Here is a 21,166-nt window from a genome sequence, read left to right as displayed (position 1 = left end):
GGTGCTTTGGCTATATAAGAATAATTTGAAACAAGTTATTAAGATTGAAATTGAACTTTGGCATCAACTCTTCTACCAAAAGCAACCAGTAAGATTCATAAGCCTCTTTTTGTCTGTCAAAATCTGTGGACAAAGATAGCGTAGTTAACAAGCAACCAGGTTTTTTAAAAAGCTAAGAATTAAACATGCCACTTCGTTGTTTTTCTTGTTTGGTGTTTGACCAGAACATGAGAGTGCTGGCCATCAACTTTGTGTAGAGGAAGTGCTTGCTTGGAATGCTGTTTTACAAGTTCCAGGGAGTTATTGTACCTTGAGCTAGTTCCAACCTTGTACCATCACCCTGGTTCCCAATGGTGTTACTAAATCTTGTAGAGGTTACTGACCTTATTACAAGGATACTATGTGCTTAACTGCCATAGACGCCACATTGTAAATACAGTGTCCACGGTAGTAGGAGCTTTGGAAAGAACCACTTTTTTGCAGTTGTAAAAATCTACTATTCCAAGAGTATATTTGGGGGTCTGGAAAGTTAGCATAGGCATGATGTGCCTGCATGATGTGCATACATTATGCCTTGTCAAGTCTAGCAGAAGTGGATTTTAGCAAAGGTCATTTAACAGCATTAATTTTTGAGGGAAACAATCCTCTATCATAAATGGGTTCTTCAGAAGGATGCTGCTTTTCCATCAGTAATAAAAGTAATAATAATTTGTAGCACTTATTCCTGTATAACTAAACATGCAGCTAACTTCCCTAGAAAGGAGACAGGGGATACAGGTGTGTATAATTGGCTGTATTATTCTTAGTTAAAGACTAATATTCAGCCTCCCCTTTTTAGAAAAGCTACTTAAGCGATAGCTGAGCAAACATGCTTGGATATAGTATCCTCACTAAACTTCTTCCCCTGCAAATTGTGGCCTAGCTGTGGGACTCATTACTGTGAAGGTGGTATTAGTGAACTTAATGGGTAATCTGCTTCTGAAATTAACAAAGATACTATCTCACTGATGATTGAGTTGGTACTCTCTGCAGCTCTAATATCATAGATTAAATTATAGCTAGGGGACTCTAGACAAGACTCTAATGGCTTGTATCTTTTCTATCTCACCTAAGTCAACAGTAAGTTAGTAGAAAGACTACTTCAGTACTATAAGAAACTGACCTGAAGTGTTCTGAAAGGCTCTGGTTTATTGACATTGCAGTTTAACGTTGCATAGTTTCTGGAGAAAATCAATCCAAATTTAAGTATGGTATTAATGAATTAGAGGGACGCGGGTGACGCTGTGGTCTAAACCACAAAGCCTAGGGCTTGCCGATCAGAAGGTTGGCGGTTCAAATCCCCGCAATGGGGTGAGCTCCCGTTGTTCGGTCCCAGTTCCTGCCCACCTAGCAGTTCAAAGGCACGCCAAAGTGCAAGTAGATAAATAAATACTGCTCTAGCAGGAAGGTAAACGGCGTTTCCGTGCACTGCTCTGGTTCACCAGAAGCAGCTTAGTCATGCTGGCCACATGCCCCGGAAGCTGTCTGCTGGACAAACACTGGCTCGCTCGGCCTATAGAGCGAGATGAGCGCACAACCCCAGAGTCATCCGCAACTAACGGTCGGGGTAACTTTAACTTTTTATCAATGAATTAGAAGCATCCAGCTCTACATTTTATTAACTAGGTATCCACAAATTGTCCTTTTATTCTGGAAGCAGCAGCAAGTGGATGAAAAACTGACATTGAGTCAAGACAAGAAGGAGTAATCCCACCAATCTTGATCACTGTCCTGTTTGTTTTTAAAGGTGAACAGGTTTGGAGCCTGACAGTTCTCCTGGACAAAGTGTGAGTATCCAGGAATACATTTTCTTAGCTGTGTAAGCTCTGTCCCCTTTTAGAGGCATGAGAGCTTGCCACAGTAATATGTTGGATGCAAGGCTGCCCTTGAAAGATGACATAGGAATTGCAACTGGGGTGAAATGCTATAATTTGCATTGTAATGAAGAGGCAAAGAGAAGAAAACATATAGCTGTCTTGTGATAACTTCAGCCTTACCCTAAAAGTCTGTAAACAACCTACTATATTTTGCATGACCTCTTGTCAGGAATAGGCATGGACCATAGGTGGTGTTGAGAATGTATTTTGTTTTGTTGAAATCATTAATTGGAGAGTGGGATGCAGAGAACTGTGAAAGGATACATCTAAATATGTTTGAACCTATGCAACAGGGAGACTCTAGAGCAGGCTTCCTCAACCTTGGGCCTCCAGATGTTTTGAGACTACAGTTCCCATCATTCCTGGCCACTGGTCCTGCTAGCTAGGGATCATGGGAGTTGTAGGCCAAAAACATCTGGAGGCCCAAGGTTGAGGAAGCCTGCTCTAGAGAACAGTAGTTGATGTAGCAGCAGGTTGAGGAGCAGTATATTCATAAGTTGCTTTGTGATGTAGGGAAATGTCTTTAAAGTGCTTAGAATAGAGAAACTAAAGACAACTGAATTCAGATTCATTGTATTAAAGTCTTTTTGTGCTGCAAATAAATAAGCTGGAAGAAAACACACAAATGAAACCCACAAAAATTGAGAGTACAGTCCTCCTCATTTTCTACAATTAAGGAGATAAGGTGTGTAAAGAATATTTAAGTATATAAAAAATTACGTTGTAGCAGCAGCTAGGCCATAGTATGCCACACACTAATCTTGGTGCAAATGCAGGAAGCACATTAGAGACTTAATTTTTCCCCTCCTTTAATATTGTAAGATTGCTGAGAAGCAGTAGGGGTCTTAAAAATATGTTTTTGGGTGTGGAAAAAAAATCTGCTATTGATTTTGTGATTGGACAACATTTAGCTTGGTAAATCTATGTTTGATTAAAAAGCACCCAAACTGCTGTTGGAAAATCAAAGAATGATTAAAAAAAATTAGTTTCTCTGCATACAGCATCTTTGGATTAACATTCCTGTATTCTGCAAGGAGTAGAATTTGTCACTGTTTAAAAAAGTCAGTTTTCACATAGTCCAACTAATTAGAGTAGCTGTGGCACCTTAACGACAGATAACGTGACGGTGGCATGAGCTGTCAATTGTGGGAAGAATGTACTCGCATAGAGAGAACTGTAGAGACAGGGCAATGGAATATATTCTACTTAAAACCAAAAGTGGTGGTTTTTTTTAAAGCCAAGCCTGAACACAGAGGCCTAATGTGAGTGTTAAATCAATGGCCACAAAGATCCAGTCACTTTAACAGATGCACAACAAACCCTAGTAGAATGGTAGTCAAATCAGCAAAATGCTTAATTTGAGCTGACTTAAGGAAAGCTGTTAACTATTCCCGCTGCAGAAGTATTTTAGGGCTAGCTTGCTTTCTAAATGCCTTTTTGGGCTAGTACCCATCACTAAATTATTCCAAATAGCTTACTTATGCAAAGCAATCCAAAGCCACATTAAGCAAGATGCAATTTTCACTTTCCCTGAGATGGCATTTATATAGGAATAATTACAACACTACAGCTTGAATTAGTGCTATAATCATGGCTTGGATAATTACACCAGAAGACTGCAGCACTCAATTTCAGAGATGTTTGGAGGGGTGGTTGTTGTTTTTTTTAAAAAAAGATTTGGGTGCCTTTTGACATGAAACAAGCCAAAATAGCAAAGTCTTTGTATTTTGTACTCCTATGTGTCAAGGATCATCAAGCTTATCAGCAATTTGTAGCTGTCTTTTTTACTTATTTGTGTATATCATTCTGTGGTTTTCTATTACTAACCCTCCAAAAAGTCACTTTAAAGACTGTGTATAGTAATTCTCCAATTCATATTTTTAAATTTTATTAAAATCCACAGAGACAAAATATCCCCTCTCTACTCTCAGCAAGAACCTAACTTCACAAATATTAACAGTGGCTTAGATAAGAGAGGCACAAAGTATCTCCACTGAATGCAGCTCAGAAGATTGGTGAACGGCTTGAGGGCAACTTGACTTAATAGCAGAGTTTAAGACAGGAATCTTTCCCAGTCTTACCTGGAGATGCCAGGGATTGATGCTGAGACCTTTTTCGTGGAAAGCACATGTTCCGCCACTGAACTATGGCCCTTCCCCGATTAATATAAGATGCCATGTCCTGGGCCTACATTTCACTGACTGACCAACAAGTGGAATCTGCCCTTCCTGCTGTAATCATGATTCAAACAAAAGATGAATAGTTTCTAACAAAGTAATCTGTTATTACTTTTCTATACCACTATTAAATGCTCTGTTAACCCTTGAACCAAGCCTAAACATTGCGAGGTTGTGTGCACATGATTGCTCCCTTTCAGCAACAAGCTGTCAAAATTTCATGAAACTACTACATAGTCCATACTATGGTAGCCTTGCTGGTTTTCAAATGTCCAACGTTTTAAATGTCTGATTTTCAAATGCAGCAAATATAATCACATTTTATGTGATTAACACACCCACGTTATTTAAAAAACCTCACCTATCTTAACTTTAAATAAGAGCATGAAAATACAATGTCTTTTCAGAGCAATTTTAAAAATTATGCTACTGTTAACACATACACAATTAATCAGTCAATCAAAAGGATGGATCGCTTCCCACAGAGAAGGTAGCAGGACTAGAATTATGAGATCATTTTATTTTTTATGAAGATGTCACCAGACATGGGGAACGGGCCAAGTAACAGGACTGGCAGATCCTTCCCTGCGTAAGATTTTTACAGCTTGCAATGCTTTGAGAAGCTAAAGGAAGAAGCTCTCTCCTCTTTGATTTCTATGGCCTGCAGGATTCTAAATCCGCCCATGGATGATGGTGGGAGAGGAGACTAAGCAAATGGACCCAGTCACAGTAGACCAGTGGAGCAAGAAATGGGGACACTGAAATCCCTCTCTTGCCATTATTGCACTTCTAAACAAATATACACACCATTTTAGGCAACCCTCCCGAAAGATGTCTGTGAAATTCCCATTTGCTCAGGTGCCATGTTCTAGCATAGAACATGCAAACCCCAACTGCTACTGTTAGTACCTCAATGTGGAATTTACAAAGAGGAGCAAAGTCTTGTCTTCAGATACTGTTTTCATTGGTTTTGGAGCAGTTTGTCATATTCACCTACTGTAAAAGAAAATGAAGGCTTTCAAGCACAGAGCCACTATTAACACAAAGCCAACTTCAGCACTGGAGGAACAATTACTCTTACTAGCACAAACTGAAATGCAGCTGTAATGCAGCAATTCATCATGTTTGGACCCGTTCTAATGAGTCTCATTACTCACAAAAGAAAATGTTCTTAAGCTATTGGACAGCAGCTGCAACAGGTTCTAGTGTATCTGTCCCAAATAACATCCTCTTCTCTGCTACTAGGGAGCAAAACATTTCTGCCATCCTTCAAAAGTGCAATGTTAGGACAAGTCAACATACATCATAAATAAACAGCTAGTGTTTTACAATACCACAAAGCTTTCCTTGAACCAAAATAACATTTTAAGCTAAAAAGAAAAAAAACACAGCTTATAAAGGCAGGCTATTTTTTTCAATTTTGTTTAAAAAAATAGTACTTAAAAAATAGATAGTAACAACTCCCAGATGAAGGTAACCTTTTAACACTACTCAAACAATAACTGGAGTATTTGTGTTCAGCTTATCAATAAAAGTGTACAAATATGGTCTACCAAAAAAGGCTACGGTTTGCATAGAAACATTTCATTGTGTGCAAATATTACTAAACTTTAAGGCTTGAGCATTTAGTTTAGGTAGAGATCTAGCATTTTCAAAGAATGCTGAGAAATGACCAGGGAGGGAGGAGGGAATTCCATACAGTCTGCACTCAACATCCATTTACTCATTTCATTTAAACTTCAAAGGAATCAACAGCTGAGAGTGTCAGACTTGTCCACAGTGTAAGGCAATATGGTATGTATTCAGCACAGCACCTGCTTCTAGCAAGTCGCAGGCTTATATTTGTTGAATCCATTTGGATTCACAACTCCAGCCACTCACAATGCTGAGAGTAGGGAAGGAATTGTGACCCTCCCCTGGCAAATAGATACCTAAAACGTTATTTGCATAAAAGGCTTATCAGATTTGACATGCTCATCCTGGTAAGCACTGTTAGGAAGTAGCCAACTTTCCTAGATAGAAAAAAAAAACAACCCACAAAAGCAAATCACCTTTCAGCTGGTTACACAATTGTGGCTTTTTAACCAAAAGTGTCTATAGCAGAGTTTAAAAGAAGGGATCTCGAGGTAAGGAAGTTGAAGGGTGGGAATATGGTAAAATAAGAAATCGTTCCATTAATACATCAAGTGTCTATGCTGCACAGTAGGAAATAAGGCCCAACATAAAAGTGTAACAGTTTCTCCCAATCAAGTATTACCAGGAACATAAAGTAGAATTTTCCTTTATAAGTAGATCTCTGTGTTGTTGTTTTTAAATTAAAACATCCTTTTTTTTTAAAAAAAAGTCTTAAACCTAATAAAAATTCTCAAAGTCACCAAATACTTTGTAACAGAGTATGGAGTGTTCCTGTGCAAGAGCAGCCAACTCCTTGAGAAACTCTGGGAAGAGGGCAGCTGCCAGGATGGCATTCCGGATGTGCAGGGGGGCGCTGGGAAGAGCCGTTCCTTTCTTTGCCTTGCTTCCAAAGAAAGGTTGCAGGATGACCTGGGAAGCCTCAGAAACGTTTCTGCCTTTCCCCAAAGCATGGTTGTGCTGTGCATTGTCTGAAAAGGAGAAAGAGAAAAACAAATTTGTTTTGGTGCAAAAGTGATAAAGACAATTGCAACCCAAGTTTAGTACATGGAACTCTAGCCCAGAATCAGTTTTAAATAATTCCTATAGCACTTTCAAAATCTGCCAGGTGCTTTACAATTCTCATTTTCTTTCACCCACATAACCACCCTAGGAAGTTCAGTCGTAAGTATTCTCATTCCACCAATAGAGAACCAGGACTGGTAGGCTCTGAATTCTGGCTTTACCACGTTTTTGTGTGCTCTGGCACATGTCACGGTGTTCTGTTGTGCCAGAAGCAGTTTAGTCAGGCTGGCCACATGACCCGGAATAATAATATAATTAATATAATATAATATAATATAATATAATATAATATAATATAATATAATATACCCCGCCCATCTGGCTGAGTTTCCCCAGCCAACCTGGGCGGCTTCCACCGAATATTAAAAACAATACAGCATCAAATATTAAAAACTTCCCTAAACAGGGCCACCTTCAGTTGTCTGTTAAAAGGAAAATATTGCCTTGACATCTGCTGGGAGGGCTTCCATAGGGCATGCGCCACTACTGAGAAGGCCCTTTGCCTGGTTCCCTGTAACCTCACTTCTCGCAGCAAGGGAACCGCTAGAAGGCCCTCGGTGCTGGACCTCAGTGTCGGGGCTGGACGATAGGGGTGGAGACGCTCCTTCAGGTATACAGGACCGAGGCCCGGAAGGCTGTCTGTGGACAAGCGGTGGCTTCTTCGGCCTGAAGCAAGATGAGCGCCACACCTCATAGTCAACCTTGACTGGACTTAACTGTCCAGGGGTCCTTTACCTTTACACCTTACAATATAGCTTTCTAGTCTCCAGTAAATACATTTCCTACATGCACATGTTTTCTGTATGCTCTAATCTTAAACAAAATCATCGTCATTAAGGCTGAATATAAATCCGTCGATATTCAAAATGTAAGGTGGTGTCAAAAAAATTCCCCATATACATATACAAACCACATTTACTTTACAGCTCGAGGAAGAAAAGTGTTCATTTTATTGGTAAAATTGGATCTGAGCATTCCGCCATAACCTAGGCACAGTTCAAATAGTCTTGTATATACCATTACCACAGGCCATTTCTACCTTATATTCCCTAATTGACATAATGATACAAGTTGATGGACAACTGGCTGCAGGCACTGCAATTTGATTGCTGACATTATGAGCTTGACTAAGCGCCAAACATGCAGCTATCCAGGCATTTGTTTATTCTATAAGCCTTAATATGGTTGTGCATGTTGTGGGGGGGGGGCAGCACAGGCAGTGACTGTAGCCTGTGTTCAGATTTATGAAAAAAATGTGCAACATCTTTGCAAACGATCAATCCAATTTTTTAAATAATAAAGGTGCTGGTGTGTGTGTGTGTGTGTGTGCGCGCGCGCGTGTGTGAGAGAGAGAGAGAGAGAGGAGAGATGAAGAACTAAATAATATGAACCAAACTATAATAATATTCACTGAATATTGGGACTTGTTCTCACAGCATGAATAAGTGTTTTGGATAGATGAAGTCACGTTAAGAATACGATAGGAAAATATCTCATAGTGAGCCCTAAGGGAAGACCTAAAATGGGAGCCAGGATCCAAAGGAAACATAAATATAATTCTATGGCCTCAAGGGCGTTTGAGGCTTGTTTTTCCCCTTTAAAAGCATTCCTCATGCCCCCATGAAGTCTCATTTTGAAACCTAGGCCTGATTCAAATGCAGTTTATGATATAACCTAGGAGTCAGCCACAATGGAAGCCATAGGCAGGAACCTAAGCAACTGTTGATCCCAGTCATTGGAGGTTGGGTTTCAAACCCAAAATCCATAGCTCAAGCTACAGTGCCTCACAACAGCAAGCTTTTCTGTAGTAGTTATCTGAAACAGCTTCCCAAATCCTATGACCTCTACTAAGCATCTTATTTACTGCACACACCCATGATAGGATAATAATACATTAAGAAGCAGGCAATGATCTTGCAAGCTCCATAGTATATTAGAAGATGTCAGTATGTCAATTATAAATGGAGCTACATTAAGATGAACCCTCAAAGGGAGGGGGAGGAGACACTGGCCTCTGCTGCTTCCCACAGCACTACTGAAATGCTTCAAATTAAATCAAGCAGAAAAGGCAAGGATTTTACTTCCCAAAATAAGTGACTTCTTTACACATACTACTGGTAAGCAATTAGTCACTATGGTTACTGTGCTCATCAGATTCTGCACATTTCCCCATTACCCCCTGAACATAGCTTCTAATGAAAATTTATACCCATAAGAACAGTGCTCTGATACAGTGATTCTAGCAAGATAAGAACCAGGGCTGGGGGGAAGGGGCAGGAATTTAATTATGAAAGCAGAACACAGACCAACTTCAGTCTACGGAACATCCACATTACTTCCAGATGATTCAGGAAACGGAGGTATATTGTCTCTGAAGACAGAGGTTCCATTTAGGCATGGCTGCCAAACCTATTATCTATGCATTGGTCTAAGAGCAATCAACCACCACATCTGTTGGTGGTCTTTATACCACATCAGCTTGTGATGGTCACTGAATGCAGTGTGAAGTAGTGCTTTGATTTGTTTATCATCAACCTATAACTAAGCAGACATCATCAGTGAGGTGTAGGAAGAGGAGAGATACCCTTTCCCCACATTTTTCATAGTTTTGTAAACCTGTGACTTGCTTCCTCTTGGTCATCTTTCATCTCAATTAAAAAGACCTCCAACACAAGGACATTCTTTATAGAGAGCTCTTCAAACACTGCTTGGGATGTCACCATCCTGATTAATTTGGGGTAGGCAAGAAACTGTGACTGTCATCATCACCTCTGACTATGCATCTTTGTGAATAAGTAAAATTGCACCAGTTCCAACAATCCTTGAGGAGCCTCTGCTGTTTACTTCCCTTCACTTTGAGAACTTTCTGTTGATTCCTACCCTTTGCTTAACAATCCATAAACAGGTATCGCTTCTTATCCCATAACTGCTGGCTGCTGCTCTGCAGTACTTTTGCAAGGGACCTCACCGTCCCTATTTGAATAGTTTGCTGACCCCCTCAAACAAATAAGCACAGGCTTTTCTTTCAATCAGCATGGCTTGTTTCCAGACTTTGTCATGCTTAGTACAGACCCCCTGAAGCCTATGGGTTTATGTTAGTTAGGAAAATCTGATATCTCTGTGGCAACAGCTCTACCTTGACAGGTGACATCCAAATCCTAGTACGACAAATAGAGCTACTCATTCAGCACAATAATAACTGGGTGACAAGGAACTCAAAGTCCCAAATTTAAGAAGCAGTTTGGAGATTTGGTACAAGAGCTGTTTAAAGGAAGTGACCTCTAGTGCACATGGATAGTTTTATCTCCCAAGTTTCCTTTTAAACAGTTTTTGTGCAAAAAAAAAATCTCCAAGACTGCATGGTTGTAAGTAGGCAACCTGGGAATTCTCTGCAAGAAGGTCTGGAGAGAGAATAACAGAAAATGTGCATACCTTTCTCAGTCACAGGTAATACACTTTACTACGCATGACCCTGCTTGTGCTTCGGTTGCAGTAATAAAAGTTGACTGGCTAACGCATGAGAACTGGTGGTAACATATTCAGGAGGCAGCTGCAGATGGGGAAGCTGTTCCTCATGATAAGACCAAACAACTCCTCCCCTCACCCCCAGAGAGTTATGGAAGGACTTATTTTTAACGTGGTCAACTCCACTTGAGAGAGCACATTCATGAAATGTTGGACATGCTCATCTCTCACGACAATGCATAAACTGCAGAGGTCCCCCCCCAACTAGGATTCCTAAATGAATGTTTGCAACCACACTCCCCATCACATGGTCATTCTAAAAATAAAACAACTCACACACATATTACCAGTTACCCTTCTGCTAGTCCTGAAAAGAAGAAAACATGGTTACTCCCTTCAGGAGTTAGAAGTTATAGTGAATAGCAGCTGTGCCCTTACAGAGATATTTTAAGGGAGTGGGGTCCGTTGTCATAAAGATAACTGGGTCAACCTGGGCAAGTTATCTATCTCAACCTACCCTACCTTGGTGCCTTGTAACGAGGATAAACCAAGACAACCAGGTACATTGCCCACAGCTGCTTGGAGGAGGAGGAGATGAGGAAGGGGAAGAGAACACATCTCCAATGTACAGCACAGGCTTTCTGTGCAGGAGATTCCGAGTGTAATCAATGGCATCACCAGTTAAAAGGATAAGATAGCAGGGGATGAGGAATACATCTGTCCCAGATACTGGGGAGCTGCTGCCAGAGTAGACAATACTAAGCTATATATGAAAGTAAGTCTGCCCTAATTAGGCAAATTCTTCAGTTACTATAAACTTAGCAGGGTATCTAGATTTTGCTCTTGCAGACAAGGCAAGATTGTTGCTTCACCCTGCTTCTACAAGATAGCAACCACAGCCTTTATGTATGTCCTTACCCAGGTCTCTCATGATAGGATAGTTCTGCCGACACCTTTGATACTGTACCATAGATCTTCCTGAAGGGCTCAGCCCAGGCACCCCAGGGCCCAGTGTGGAGTGACCCATACACCCAGTGTGAAGCAAACACACAAAATATTCCAACCTTCTGTATCTAAACTAATATATTGTATTTAATCCCAATATATTAAGACTACCACATAGTTAAAGCAAACCCAAAACATGCTTTCATAGGAACATAAGCATAGTGAACATCTTACTAATTTGAGATCTTGTTAAAAATAAGTAATAGGTAGTAATACATGTTTTTTAAAAAATAATTTTATGCTTTTAAGAATAGTAGTTACTTGCCTTTAGTCAATGACTCCAGAGGAATATCTGACACGTCCACCCGTAAAAGCAGGTATTGCTGGGCTTCTATGAGTAGTCCAGGGAAGTCCTTTTCAATGGAAGCAAACTGCTCAATTTTGTTTTTCACAGATGCCAGCACCTGCCAAAACAATAGCAGCAATAAATCTTTATATTGTCATTTGAGTTGTGTCCCAAATCATCTGTTTACTGTGTCCTTTGCTCTCAAAATCACATTAAAGGCAGCTGTGGTGCCAAGCTCTGCCCAACAGCATTATTAACGCATCAACTTTAAGGCACCATTCAGTGGCAACTAAAGAAAAAGATCAGGGTAAAGTATTTTGCAATTCTTTGTTTTTAAAGGAGGGGGTGGCACAGGGAGTCTTATTCTATTAAAGTGTGATTAGAAACAATGGAAATTCACAAGGGAGATCTCTAGATTTCTCATTGCAGCCTTGTGGAGTGAGGCCCAATTAGAGTTAAGCTGCAAATAAAGGTAAAGGGACCCTTGACCATTAGGTCCAGTCGCGGATGACTCTGGGGTTGCGACTTATTGGCCGAGGGAGCCGGCGTACAGCTTCTGGGTTATGTGGCCAGCAGGACTAAGCCACTTCTGGTGAACCAGAGCAGCGCACGGAAACGCCGTTTACCTTCCCGCCGGAGCGGTACCTATTTATCTACTTGCACTTTGACGTGCTTTCGAACTGCTAGGTGGGCAGGAGCTATGGGAGCTCACCCTGTCACAGGGATTTGAACCACCGACCTTCTGATCACCAAGTCCTAGGCTCTGTGGTTTAACCCACAACGCTACTCGCGTCCCTAAGCTGCAAATACGCAGGGATATAAAGTGTAGAACAAACTGACGCTAAAACCCAACCACATTTGCTTGCATTCATTCCTTATTCCCTTTTCCTCTTAGAAGGACGACTATAAACTCCTTGGAGCAAGGACCTTGCTGTTGCTTATGTCATTCTGTCATTCTAGCATTCATGCATAATGATGGCACTATATACCGAGAATGTTTAACAACAAATTATATCTTCAACCATATTAGGACTTCTGTCAGACAATCATGAAGTACCTGGTACAATGACCGCACACTAGGCTGGAACACCATGTTGGTATTGAGCAGAAAGGAACGAAGGAGGGGCTGTGGGTAACTTGCCAGATGAGTGACAATGCCAATGAGCAGCAAGTTGACATGCAAGGAGTTCTCCAACATGTTTTCCAGCTTTGAGAGCACCACACTGATAAATGGACCTGCAGTTTTAAAAACACGCACACACACAAGCGATTAATTGCTAAAAGAACGTAAGACTGAAGAAAAGAAAGGTGCTGTAATGATAAGAAGCATTGTTTTCCAGCCCATTTGGGCCTTTGGGTAAGCTCATTTTGTGCTGGTTGTAGTGCTACCAGGGCAGGCTGTAGTGGAGTCCAACAATGGCCCATCTGCTTGCATCAGACTTCCACAGAAATAAGCCAAGCTCCTTCTCCCAAAAATACTTAAGTAGTATCACTTATTTTCCCTTTCAAATAGCCCCCTGGTTAAAATCCTCTCCTTCCCACCCATTCAGCCTTCTTCATTTACTTCCATTCCACTTATTGGGCTGACTGGCAGCAGCCCTCTCGCTCCAGCAAGCCACAGAGGGCTTCCTTCTCTTATCCTGCAGCTGCCCCGTGGGGACGGCAGTTTCTACAGGGCTAACGCAATGTCAAGTAGCCCTACATTTCCCATGGACTACATTGGCCTAGCCTGACATGCTTCAGAGAAAGTAGAGTCTCCCTCCTCCTTTATTCTCTCTCCCTGCAGCTTGACATGACCTGCCAAGAGGGAGGGGGTCAGGAAGGGAATTCTGCCCTGTTTTCAACCCAGCACAATGGGCACTTCCTGTCTCCTCTACCTGCTCCCTGCTGTGGAAACAAGGGAATTCTGACTTGGAGATCAGCCACACATAGCAATGCTATGATGGGCTGCACTAATGCAAGGCTGCACTGCTCTAAACATAGAACTCCCCCACCCCTCACTTGGGAGGACACAACTACCACCGGCACCCAGCCCAGGAATTGCACAATGGCATTCTTACACATATCCTTTTCCTAAGCTTAGGAGGGAGTACAGACAGTGACAGCCTCGTGCTATTTTAGCATGGTCTTGGAGCTCTGGCATTTCACAGTGTCTACTTCATAGAGGCTTGACCAATTAATTGATATAAAAGGGTTTGAAATGGCAAGCAGGGCACAGCTGGACATCGCTGCCCCACTTGCCATGCCTAAGATGCCACTATGCAGCATAGCATTAGAATCAGGTTTCTCAGCCTTCCTACACAGCAGTTAAAATCCAGGAAGTCCATCAGAGATGACTGTGACCTTTTAACCTCTGCTGCGCCAAGAAAAGTTTGCGTTGCCAAGGAAGGGTATTAAAAACTCAACACCTTTTGTTTAGCATAGGCATGTTGCTATATGCACAATGCACAGGAACCATAGAGCTGTAGAGTTGGAAGGGACACTGAGAATCATCTAGTCCAACCTCCTGCAAAGTAGAAATATGCAGCTGTCCCATACGGGGTTTTGAACCTACAACCTTGGTATTATCAGCACCACGCTCTAACCAACTGAGCTATTCTGTGAAAGGCTGTGACTCAGAGGGCGAGCATACATAAGGTCCCATGTTCAATCCCTGACGTCTCCAGGTAGAGCTGGGAGAGACTAGCAGTAGGATTGCTTGCAACCACTGCAAGTTCTCCCATGCAATCTTGCAGTTCTTAATAATTATGGACCTGTCCTGTGAGCTGCTTCTTATTTAATCCCCTTGTCCTACTGGAACAATCTTTTTCAGGCGCTGATGATTACTGCTGACATGATCCAAGAGCAAAAGCTACGCAAGAGATTAAGAGAAAAGTATGGGGGTGGAAGATATTGAATGGCAAACTATTCTGGAAATACATAAACGGCTTTAGTTGCAAAAGGGTTCTTGCTGCACGATGAGTTGCTTCCAGAGACTTAACCATGGTACATATAAATGGCCCTGTCATCACTAAGCTAGCTTCAAGCATCTTGTTAGATGAAGAATCTCAGGTGACAAGTGGAGGTTTACAAGCTTTGCAAGAGGAGTATCACGGACTAATTAGATCAAAATTAATGATGTTATACAAAACTCACCGTGCAGGCAGACATAAAACTAATTGGGGTCCTATTCATAATAAAAGTTTTATTTGCCACATTACATTCCCATTACTAAAATACTGATTGTGTCCTTGACGGGGGATGAATGAGTTGGGATTTGAATCGCAATAAATTATTAGAAGGAGCGCGTGCTATTTTTTTCTCAACGAACACAAAACATTAGTACCACATACAGTGGTGCCTCGCAAGACGAAATTAATTCGTTCCGCAATTCTCTTCGTCTTGCGGTTTTTTCGTCTTGCGATGCACGGTTTCCCATAGGAATGCATAGAAAATCAATTAATGCGTTCCTAGGGAAACCGACTTCAGACCAGGTCCGGGGACAGTCTGTCCCCGGACCTCGTCTGAAGGCTGGGGGGGGGGACAAGGGCTTTTCTTCCCACCCCCAGCATTTTAAAAAACCCCGGAACAGCGGAGGACTTCTCCGCTGTGCGGGGCGATCTTAAAATGCTGGCGGGCGGCATTTTAAAATCGCCCCGGACAGCGGAGGACTTCTCCGCTGTCCGGGGCGATTTAAAAGCCCCTGGGAAGGCAGGCAGGGGGGACACAGACTTTTGCCCCCCGCCAGCCTTCAGAAGAGGTCCTGGACCTCTTCTGAAGGCGGGCGGGGGGCCAAAGTCTTTGCCCCCCCCCGCCTGCCTTCAAAAGGTGTCCCCGCTGCAGCGGGAGGTGTCCCATGCCCCCCGCCCGGCTTCGGAGCACCGGGAGAAGCGATCTCCCTTCAGCCGCTTGCAGCAAAAGATGTCGGGGGAAGCGGGAAGCGAAGCGCTTCGCTTCCCGCTTCCCCCGACATCTTTTGCTGCAAGGGGCTGGGGGGAGATCGCTATCTCCCCCCAGCCCCTTGCTTTAGAAGAGGTGCGGGGGAAGCGGGAAGCGAAGCGCTTCGCTTCCCGCTTCCCCCGACATCTTTCGCTGCAAGGGGCTGGGGGGAGATCGCTATCTCCCCCCAGCCCCTTGCTTTAGAAGAGGTGCGGGGGAAGCGGGAAGCGAAGCGCTTCGCTTCCCGCTTCCCCCGACATCTTTTGCTGCAAGGGGCTGGGGGGAGATCGCTATCTCCCCCCAGCCCCTTGCTTTAGAAGAGGTGCGGGGGAAGCGGGAAGCGAAGCGCTTCGCTTCCCGCTTCCCCCGACATCTTTCGCTGCAAGGGGCTGGGGGGAGATCGCTATCTCCCCCCAGCCCCTTGCTTTAGAAGAGGTGCGGGGGAAGCGGGAAGCGAAGCGCTTCGCTTCCTGCTTCCCCCGACATCTTTTGCTGCAAGGGGCTGGGGGGAGATCGCTATCTCCCCCCAGCCCCTTGCTTTAGAAGAGGTGCGGGGGAAGCGGGAAGCGAAGCGCTTCGCTTCCCGCTTCCCCCGACATCTTTCGCTGCAAGGGGCTGGGGGGAGATCGCTATCTCCCCCCAGCCCCTTGCTTTAGAAGAGGTGCGGGGGAAGCGGGAAGCGAAGCGCTTCGCTTCCCGCTTCCCCCGACATCTTTTGCTGCAAGGGGCTGGGGGGAGATCGCTATCTCCCCCCAGCCCCTTGCTTTAGAAGAGGTGCGGGGGAAGCGGGAAGCGAAGCGCTTCGCTTCCCGCTTCCCCCGACATCTTTCGCTGCAAGGGGCTGGGGGGAGATCGCTATCTCCCCCCAGCCCCTTGCTTTAGAAGAGGTGCGGGGGAAGCGGGAAGCGAAGCGCTTCGCTTCCCGCTTCCCCCGACATCTTTTGCTGCAAGGGGCTGGGGGGAGATCGCTATCTCCCCCCAGCCCCTTGCTTTAGAAGAGGTGCGGGGGAAGCGGGAAGCGAAGCGCTTCGCTTCCCGCTTCCCCCGACATCTTTCGCTGCAAGGGGCTGGGGGGAGATCGCTATCTCCCCCCAGCCCCTTGCTTTAGAAGAGGTGCGGGGGAAGCGGGAAGCGAAGCGCTTCGCTTCCTGCTTCCCCCGACATCTTTTGCTGCAAGGGGCTGGGGGGAGATCGCTATCTCCCCCCAGCCCCTTGCTTTAGAAGAGGTGCGGGGGAAGCGGGAAGCGAAGCGCTTCGCTTCCCGCTTCCCCCGACATCTTTCGCTGCAAGGGGCTGGGGGGAGATCGCTATCTCCCCCCAGCCCCTTGCTTTAGAAGAGGTGCGGGGGAAGCGGGAAGCGAAGCGCTTCGCTTCCCGCTTCCCCCGACATCTTTTGCTGCAAGGGGCTGCGGGGAGATCGCTATCTCCCCCCAGCCCCTTGCTTTAGAAGAGGTGCGGGGGAAGCGGGAAGCGAAGCGCTTCGCTTCCCCGCTTCCCCCGGTCTTTTGCAGCAAGGGGCTGCAGGGAGATCGCTATCTCCCCGCGGCCCCTTGCTTCAAAGAGAAGATCCGCTGTCCCCGGGGCAAGCTTCGTTTTGCGAAGCAAGCCCATAGGGAAATTCGTCTTGCGAGGCAACTCGAAAACGAAAAAACCTTTCGTTTTGCGAGTTTTTCGTCTCGCGAGGCGTTCGTCTTGCGGGGTACCACTGTACAAAGATCGGTTCATTGTCCACCTTGAGTTCTGAACAAAAGAAATCTTCTTATTCCTTGACACAGAAACTATGTTTCAGTGCTACAATCCTTTGGGAAAGGAGGAATTAACAGAATTCTTTATGCTGGCTGTGTTTCGATGATAAAATTGTGGTTTAACAAACCAGAATATAGACAAGCTCTCTGCATTTACATGCAGCTCCTTCCTTTACATAAACGGGAAAACAAGCCAGGAGGCCCAAGGCTTACTGCAGCTCATCCTAGTAATGTTAAAATATGGTTTACTGTTACATGCCAGCTGGGCAAACTGAGAAGGAAGATGCCACTCAAAGAGCTGTGGATGTATTAATACAGCAGTAATGTGAAATGTTAACTTTTCTTAATTTGACTGACCCGTGTGGGTTTTGGAATATCAAAGTTACCACCAACTGCTACTGTTCAGAAGCCACAAAGCTCCTGGTCTTTTAGCAACACAAACCCAACTATTTATGAAATTTTTTCGCTAAGCTGATTATTTTTCACAGTGGCCGGACAGCTGCACCAGTGGAAATTATTTCCAGACCAGAATAATAAATCTGATAGCAATATGCTTATTCAATTGCATTACTCAGTTTAATTGATCGATGGAGTTATGTGACATGTAGCCATATTTAACATTCTCTTCTTCCCCACCCTTTCCCTGAAAAGCATTATCTGGACAATTTCTCAGTTATGTTGTATTGCCTGGATCCTTACGGGAACAGAAAAGTGCTGAAAAAATACAATTTTAAATTAGTAAGTAACAATAAATGGAAGTTTGCTTTAGTTATTTGCTTTTGTCATTATGAGCACATTATTTGAAATTTCCCAGCCATTTTACCACCATCATTTCCGTCCCCCCCAATAGGGCGAATATTCATATCATGTCATTCAGAGGAGCTGAGATAATTCAGAACAGATTGTGTTCCAAGAGCTACCAAAGTTAAATAAATACCAAAGTGTTTTTAAGCCCAAATACAATGTGTCCTGCTAACATCATTACAATAAAATCCTTTTAGGGAAGTGTGATATTGAAAACAGGATGAATTCAATTCAGCAGTGCTAAGCGTTTCACAATTGGTAGGGAGCAAAATGTCTCAACGTGCAGGTAAAATGGGGCAGATGCACAGAATGGCGGCAGAGCTGCCATCTAGTGATCAGAAGTGACTAAGACATTTGCAACTTTAATTTTACAGTGAATAAACAAGGTGTTGTTGTTTTGTCTTACTAGAAATAATTGTTGTTGTTTAGTCATTTAGTCGTGTCTGACTCTTCATTACCCCATGGACCAGAGCATGCCAGGCACTCCTGTCTTCCACTGCCCCCCACAGTTTGGTCAAACTCATGTTCGTAGCTTCGAGAACAATGTCCAAGCATCTCGTCCTCTGTCGTCCCCTAGACAGAGGACGAGATGGACTAGAAATAATAGCTATTGTCAAATCTTTTTGTGGCAATTGCTCTTTAGCAGTGCCTGCTGTGAAAGTTTGATTATCCCTTTTCCTAAACTATGTAGGGATATTTTCTAGAATTATGCTGCTATCAGAGAATTTATGTACAGGATATATTGAGAAGTATATTGGTCTACTTCGATTTCATTGGAATGAAATCCAAGCCAATAATATTTCTACACTTAACAGTCAATGTCAACATAATCAGTAAATCTCTTATTCACATAGGCCTCTCCCCCACCAAGAACATTATTGTTTAAAAGAGTTTTCAGTGACTTGATTAGAAAATTTCACCTGTAAATGGGATGCTCTGGGTCCTTGCTGGATTGCCAGACCATACATCTTTTGGTCCAAAAGGTGAAGGCATACTTTCTGCTGATGGTGTGTCGGCTGAAAAATTTTCAAAGTCTTCTTCCTCTTCCACGGGAGAGATTGGTTCAGGAATAAGCAATTTAAGTTCTACCAACTCTGTAGGGGTAGAATCCAACTCCTTAATGATGTTATCACACTGGGAAATAAAATCCTCGCTTTCGGGGCTCAGCAAGCTCGTGTTAGCATTGCGGTCTTCTTCTAGGCAAGACAGCTTCAGTTCCAAGTCTGGCTGCGGGGTTTCAGCAACGCTGTCATGGATTTGTTTGACTGTTGTGTGCTGGGTCAAGTTTGAATTTTTCATATTGTGTTCCTCCAAACTGGAGTCTGTCTGGGGACTTTTAAGGGGACCATTGGCAGGGAGCGACTGCTGATCATCTGTGCTTTGAGATTCTGACACCGAAGCTTCCTTGTCTGCTTCCTGAGCATCCTTTTCAGCACATAACCTATAAACCATGACATCATCCTGAAAGTCTGATTCTTCTATATATGACCCTTTGATCAGCATGATTGCATTTTTCTTCATTTCCTGAATGTGCTTTGGTGGCGCTGCAGGTGGTTGTGGGTCTACATTTCCTAAAGCATTATCATGCTGTGGAGAGCCCGAATCAGATCCAGGAGAGATCCCCGTATCATAGCTGTCATCCCATTCCAGCTCCAGCTGCAACTTTTCTCCCAAAGGAGTTATCTGAGAGGAACTTGTATTACTAGGTGTTCTATGCTGAAATCGGAAAATGGGCTGATCTAGGTTTTTACCATCCTCGTCAGCTAGTGTTTGGATAAAGGTACGAGGATCAGGGCTTTCACCATCATATGGAGCAGACCAAACCTGGCAGTCTTTCATACAGTGGAGTATGAGGGATTGAGCATCCCAAAGGTACTGCAGGTAACTGATATCAACAGTCTTCCCATATTCCACAATACATGTGGAGTCTGCAGTACCTCTGCTGCTGGACTCTTCAGTTGTACCTGGAATGGAATGGCAGGGGAGTCACAGTTAGGGTGTCGAACAGCAACACAAACATGCATAGAAAGATCCTATGAATATGCTTCTAACTTATACCTTGGTTACACAACTATCATAGTCACGTGGCACATGAGTAAATAGTACTATTCCACAAGCAGGCAAATTTACAGAGAGAGATGTGGCTATTTAGATTAGACCAAAGGAAGAAGATTTGCCAGTTTCCCTAGACTAGATAGTCCCTGTTTTATGCAGACTAGTTTAAAGGTCCTTAAAACTTGGAAGTAAGCTCCTGAACCACAAGATGCTATCAGTTAACAAGCTGCAGCGGTTCAGAAGAGTGATTTATGCAACTGCTGCAAACTCATATCCTGTCCCTGGGAAGTGGGGCAAAAGGAAGGACCTCTCCCACTCAATTTTAACAAAACTCTCCAAAGTAAATTAATGTTGAGATATGTTGCTCCTAGAGGCTGCCAGATTCCACAAGATGCAGTAGAGAGAAACCTGCCCTGTCCTGTCCGTAATGGCACACAGTTTTGTGCTTCTCAATGGTCCAAGAAACAAGGTCCCTTGCCAAGCCTCTTCTAAATCAGTTCACCATAGCTGGTTGAAGGAACTCTACTGAACACTACTACTGAACTCCTATTTCAGATCTTGCTATAAGCTCAAGGGAAAATCCTCCTGCAATGATCCAGCTGAAGTTTAAATGACTCAAGGAAGCTCCATGTATTACAAATCAAACAGGCAGTACCGAGCAACAAAATAGCCAACTGATTGAAATTTTTTAGAGAACAGAGAAACAAATGTGGAGAAAGCCTGAATTTGGCAAAATGTAATACGTTTCTCTGTGGTGTGGAATGTCCTTTATTTTTATGGATGGCTCTAAAACATTTAGCACAACAGTTTGCCTTGCAACAAGAAGTTCAATGGATTCCACACACACACACACACACACACACACACACACACACACACACACACACACACACACTAAAAAGGTGTATTTTTTCATTGGTATTGCAATACTTCCTCGATCTGACTGAATTGTCAGCCATAAACACAGAAACAATGAAGTGTTAAAGATCATGTCACTGGTCACCGGAAAGGCAATTTCCACCAAATTTCCAATAAATTTGTTCAACTGACCTATGACCAAGATGTCCTAAGATATTTATGATGCTCTTGTAGACAAAA

General features: G+C 43.5%; 2 protein-coding genes across 6 annotated transcripts in view; one reads left to right on the top strand and one right to left on the bottom strand.

Annotated features, from left to right (window-relative positions):
* GATB (glutamyl-tRNA amidotransferase subunit B) overlaps positions 1 to 21,166 on the top strand; it is a 65,325-nt gene that overhangs the window by 41,734 nt on the left and 2,425 nt on the right. The window contains exons 14-16 of one of the 5 annotated variants that reach the window (XR_014529910.1): positions 1,787 to 1,826; positions 14,359 to 14,882; positions 17,180 to 20,928. The exons of 1 other annotated variant lie outside the window; for it this stretch is intronic. The gene's annotated coding sequence lies outside the window, so the exon portion shown is untranslated. Of the gene's footprint in view, positions 1 to 1,786; positions 3,575 to 3,819; positions 6,426 to 14,358; positions 14,883 to 17,179; positions 20,929 to 21,166 lie in introns of those variants that run through there. 3 more of the 5 variants (XR_014529909.1, XR_014529911.1, XR_014529912.1) reach the window with 3 other exon arrangements.
* The window catches only part of FHIP1A (FHF complex subunit HOOK interacting protein 1A), a 79,880-nt gene continuing 63,307 nt past the window's right edge, over positions 4,594 to 21,166 (bottom strand). Inside the window, exons 9-12 of the mRNA XM_083519940.1 lie at positions 18,934 to 19,977; positions 12,604 to 12,782; positions 11,526 to 11,664; positions 4,594 to 6,696 (exon numbers count right to left, since the gene is read on the bottom strand). Of these exons, the coding sequence (XP_083376066.1) occupies positions 6,446 to 6,696; positions 11,526 to 11,664; positions 12,604 to 12,782; positions 18,934 to 19,977 (1,613 nt within the window). The 3' untranslated portion in view covers positions 4,594 to 6,445. The remainder of the gene's footprint in view (positions 6,697 to 11,525; positions 11,665 to 12,603; positions 12,783 to 18,933; positions 19,978 to 21,166) is intronic.

Source organism: Podarcis liolepis (genome assembly GCF_965112155.1).
Source record: "Podarcis liolepis genome assembly, chromosome: 9".
NCBI classification, from domain to species: domain Eukaryota; kingdom Metazoa; phylum Chordata; class Lepidosauria; order Squamata; family Lacertidae; genus Podarcis; species Podarcis liolepis.
This window is presented reverse-complemented; position numbering and strand designations above follow the sequence as displayed.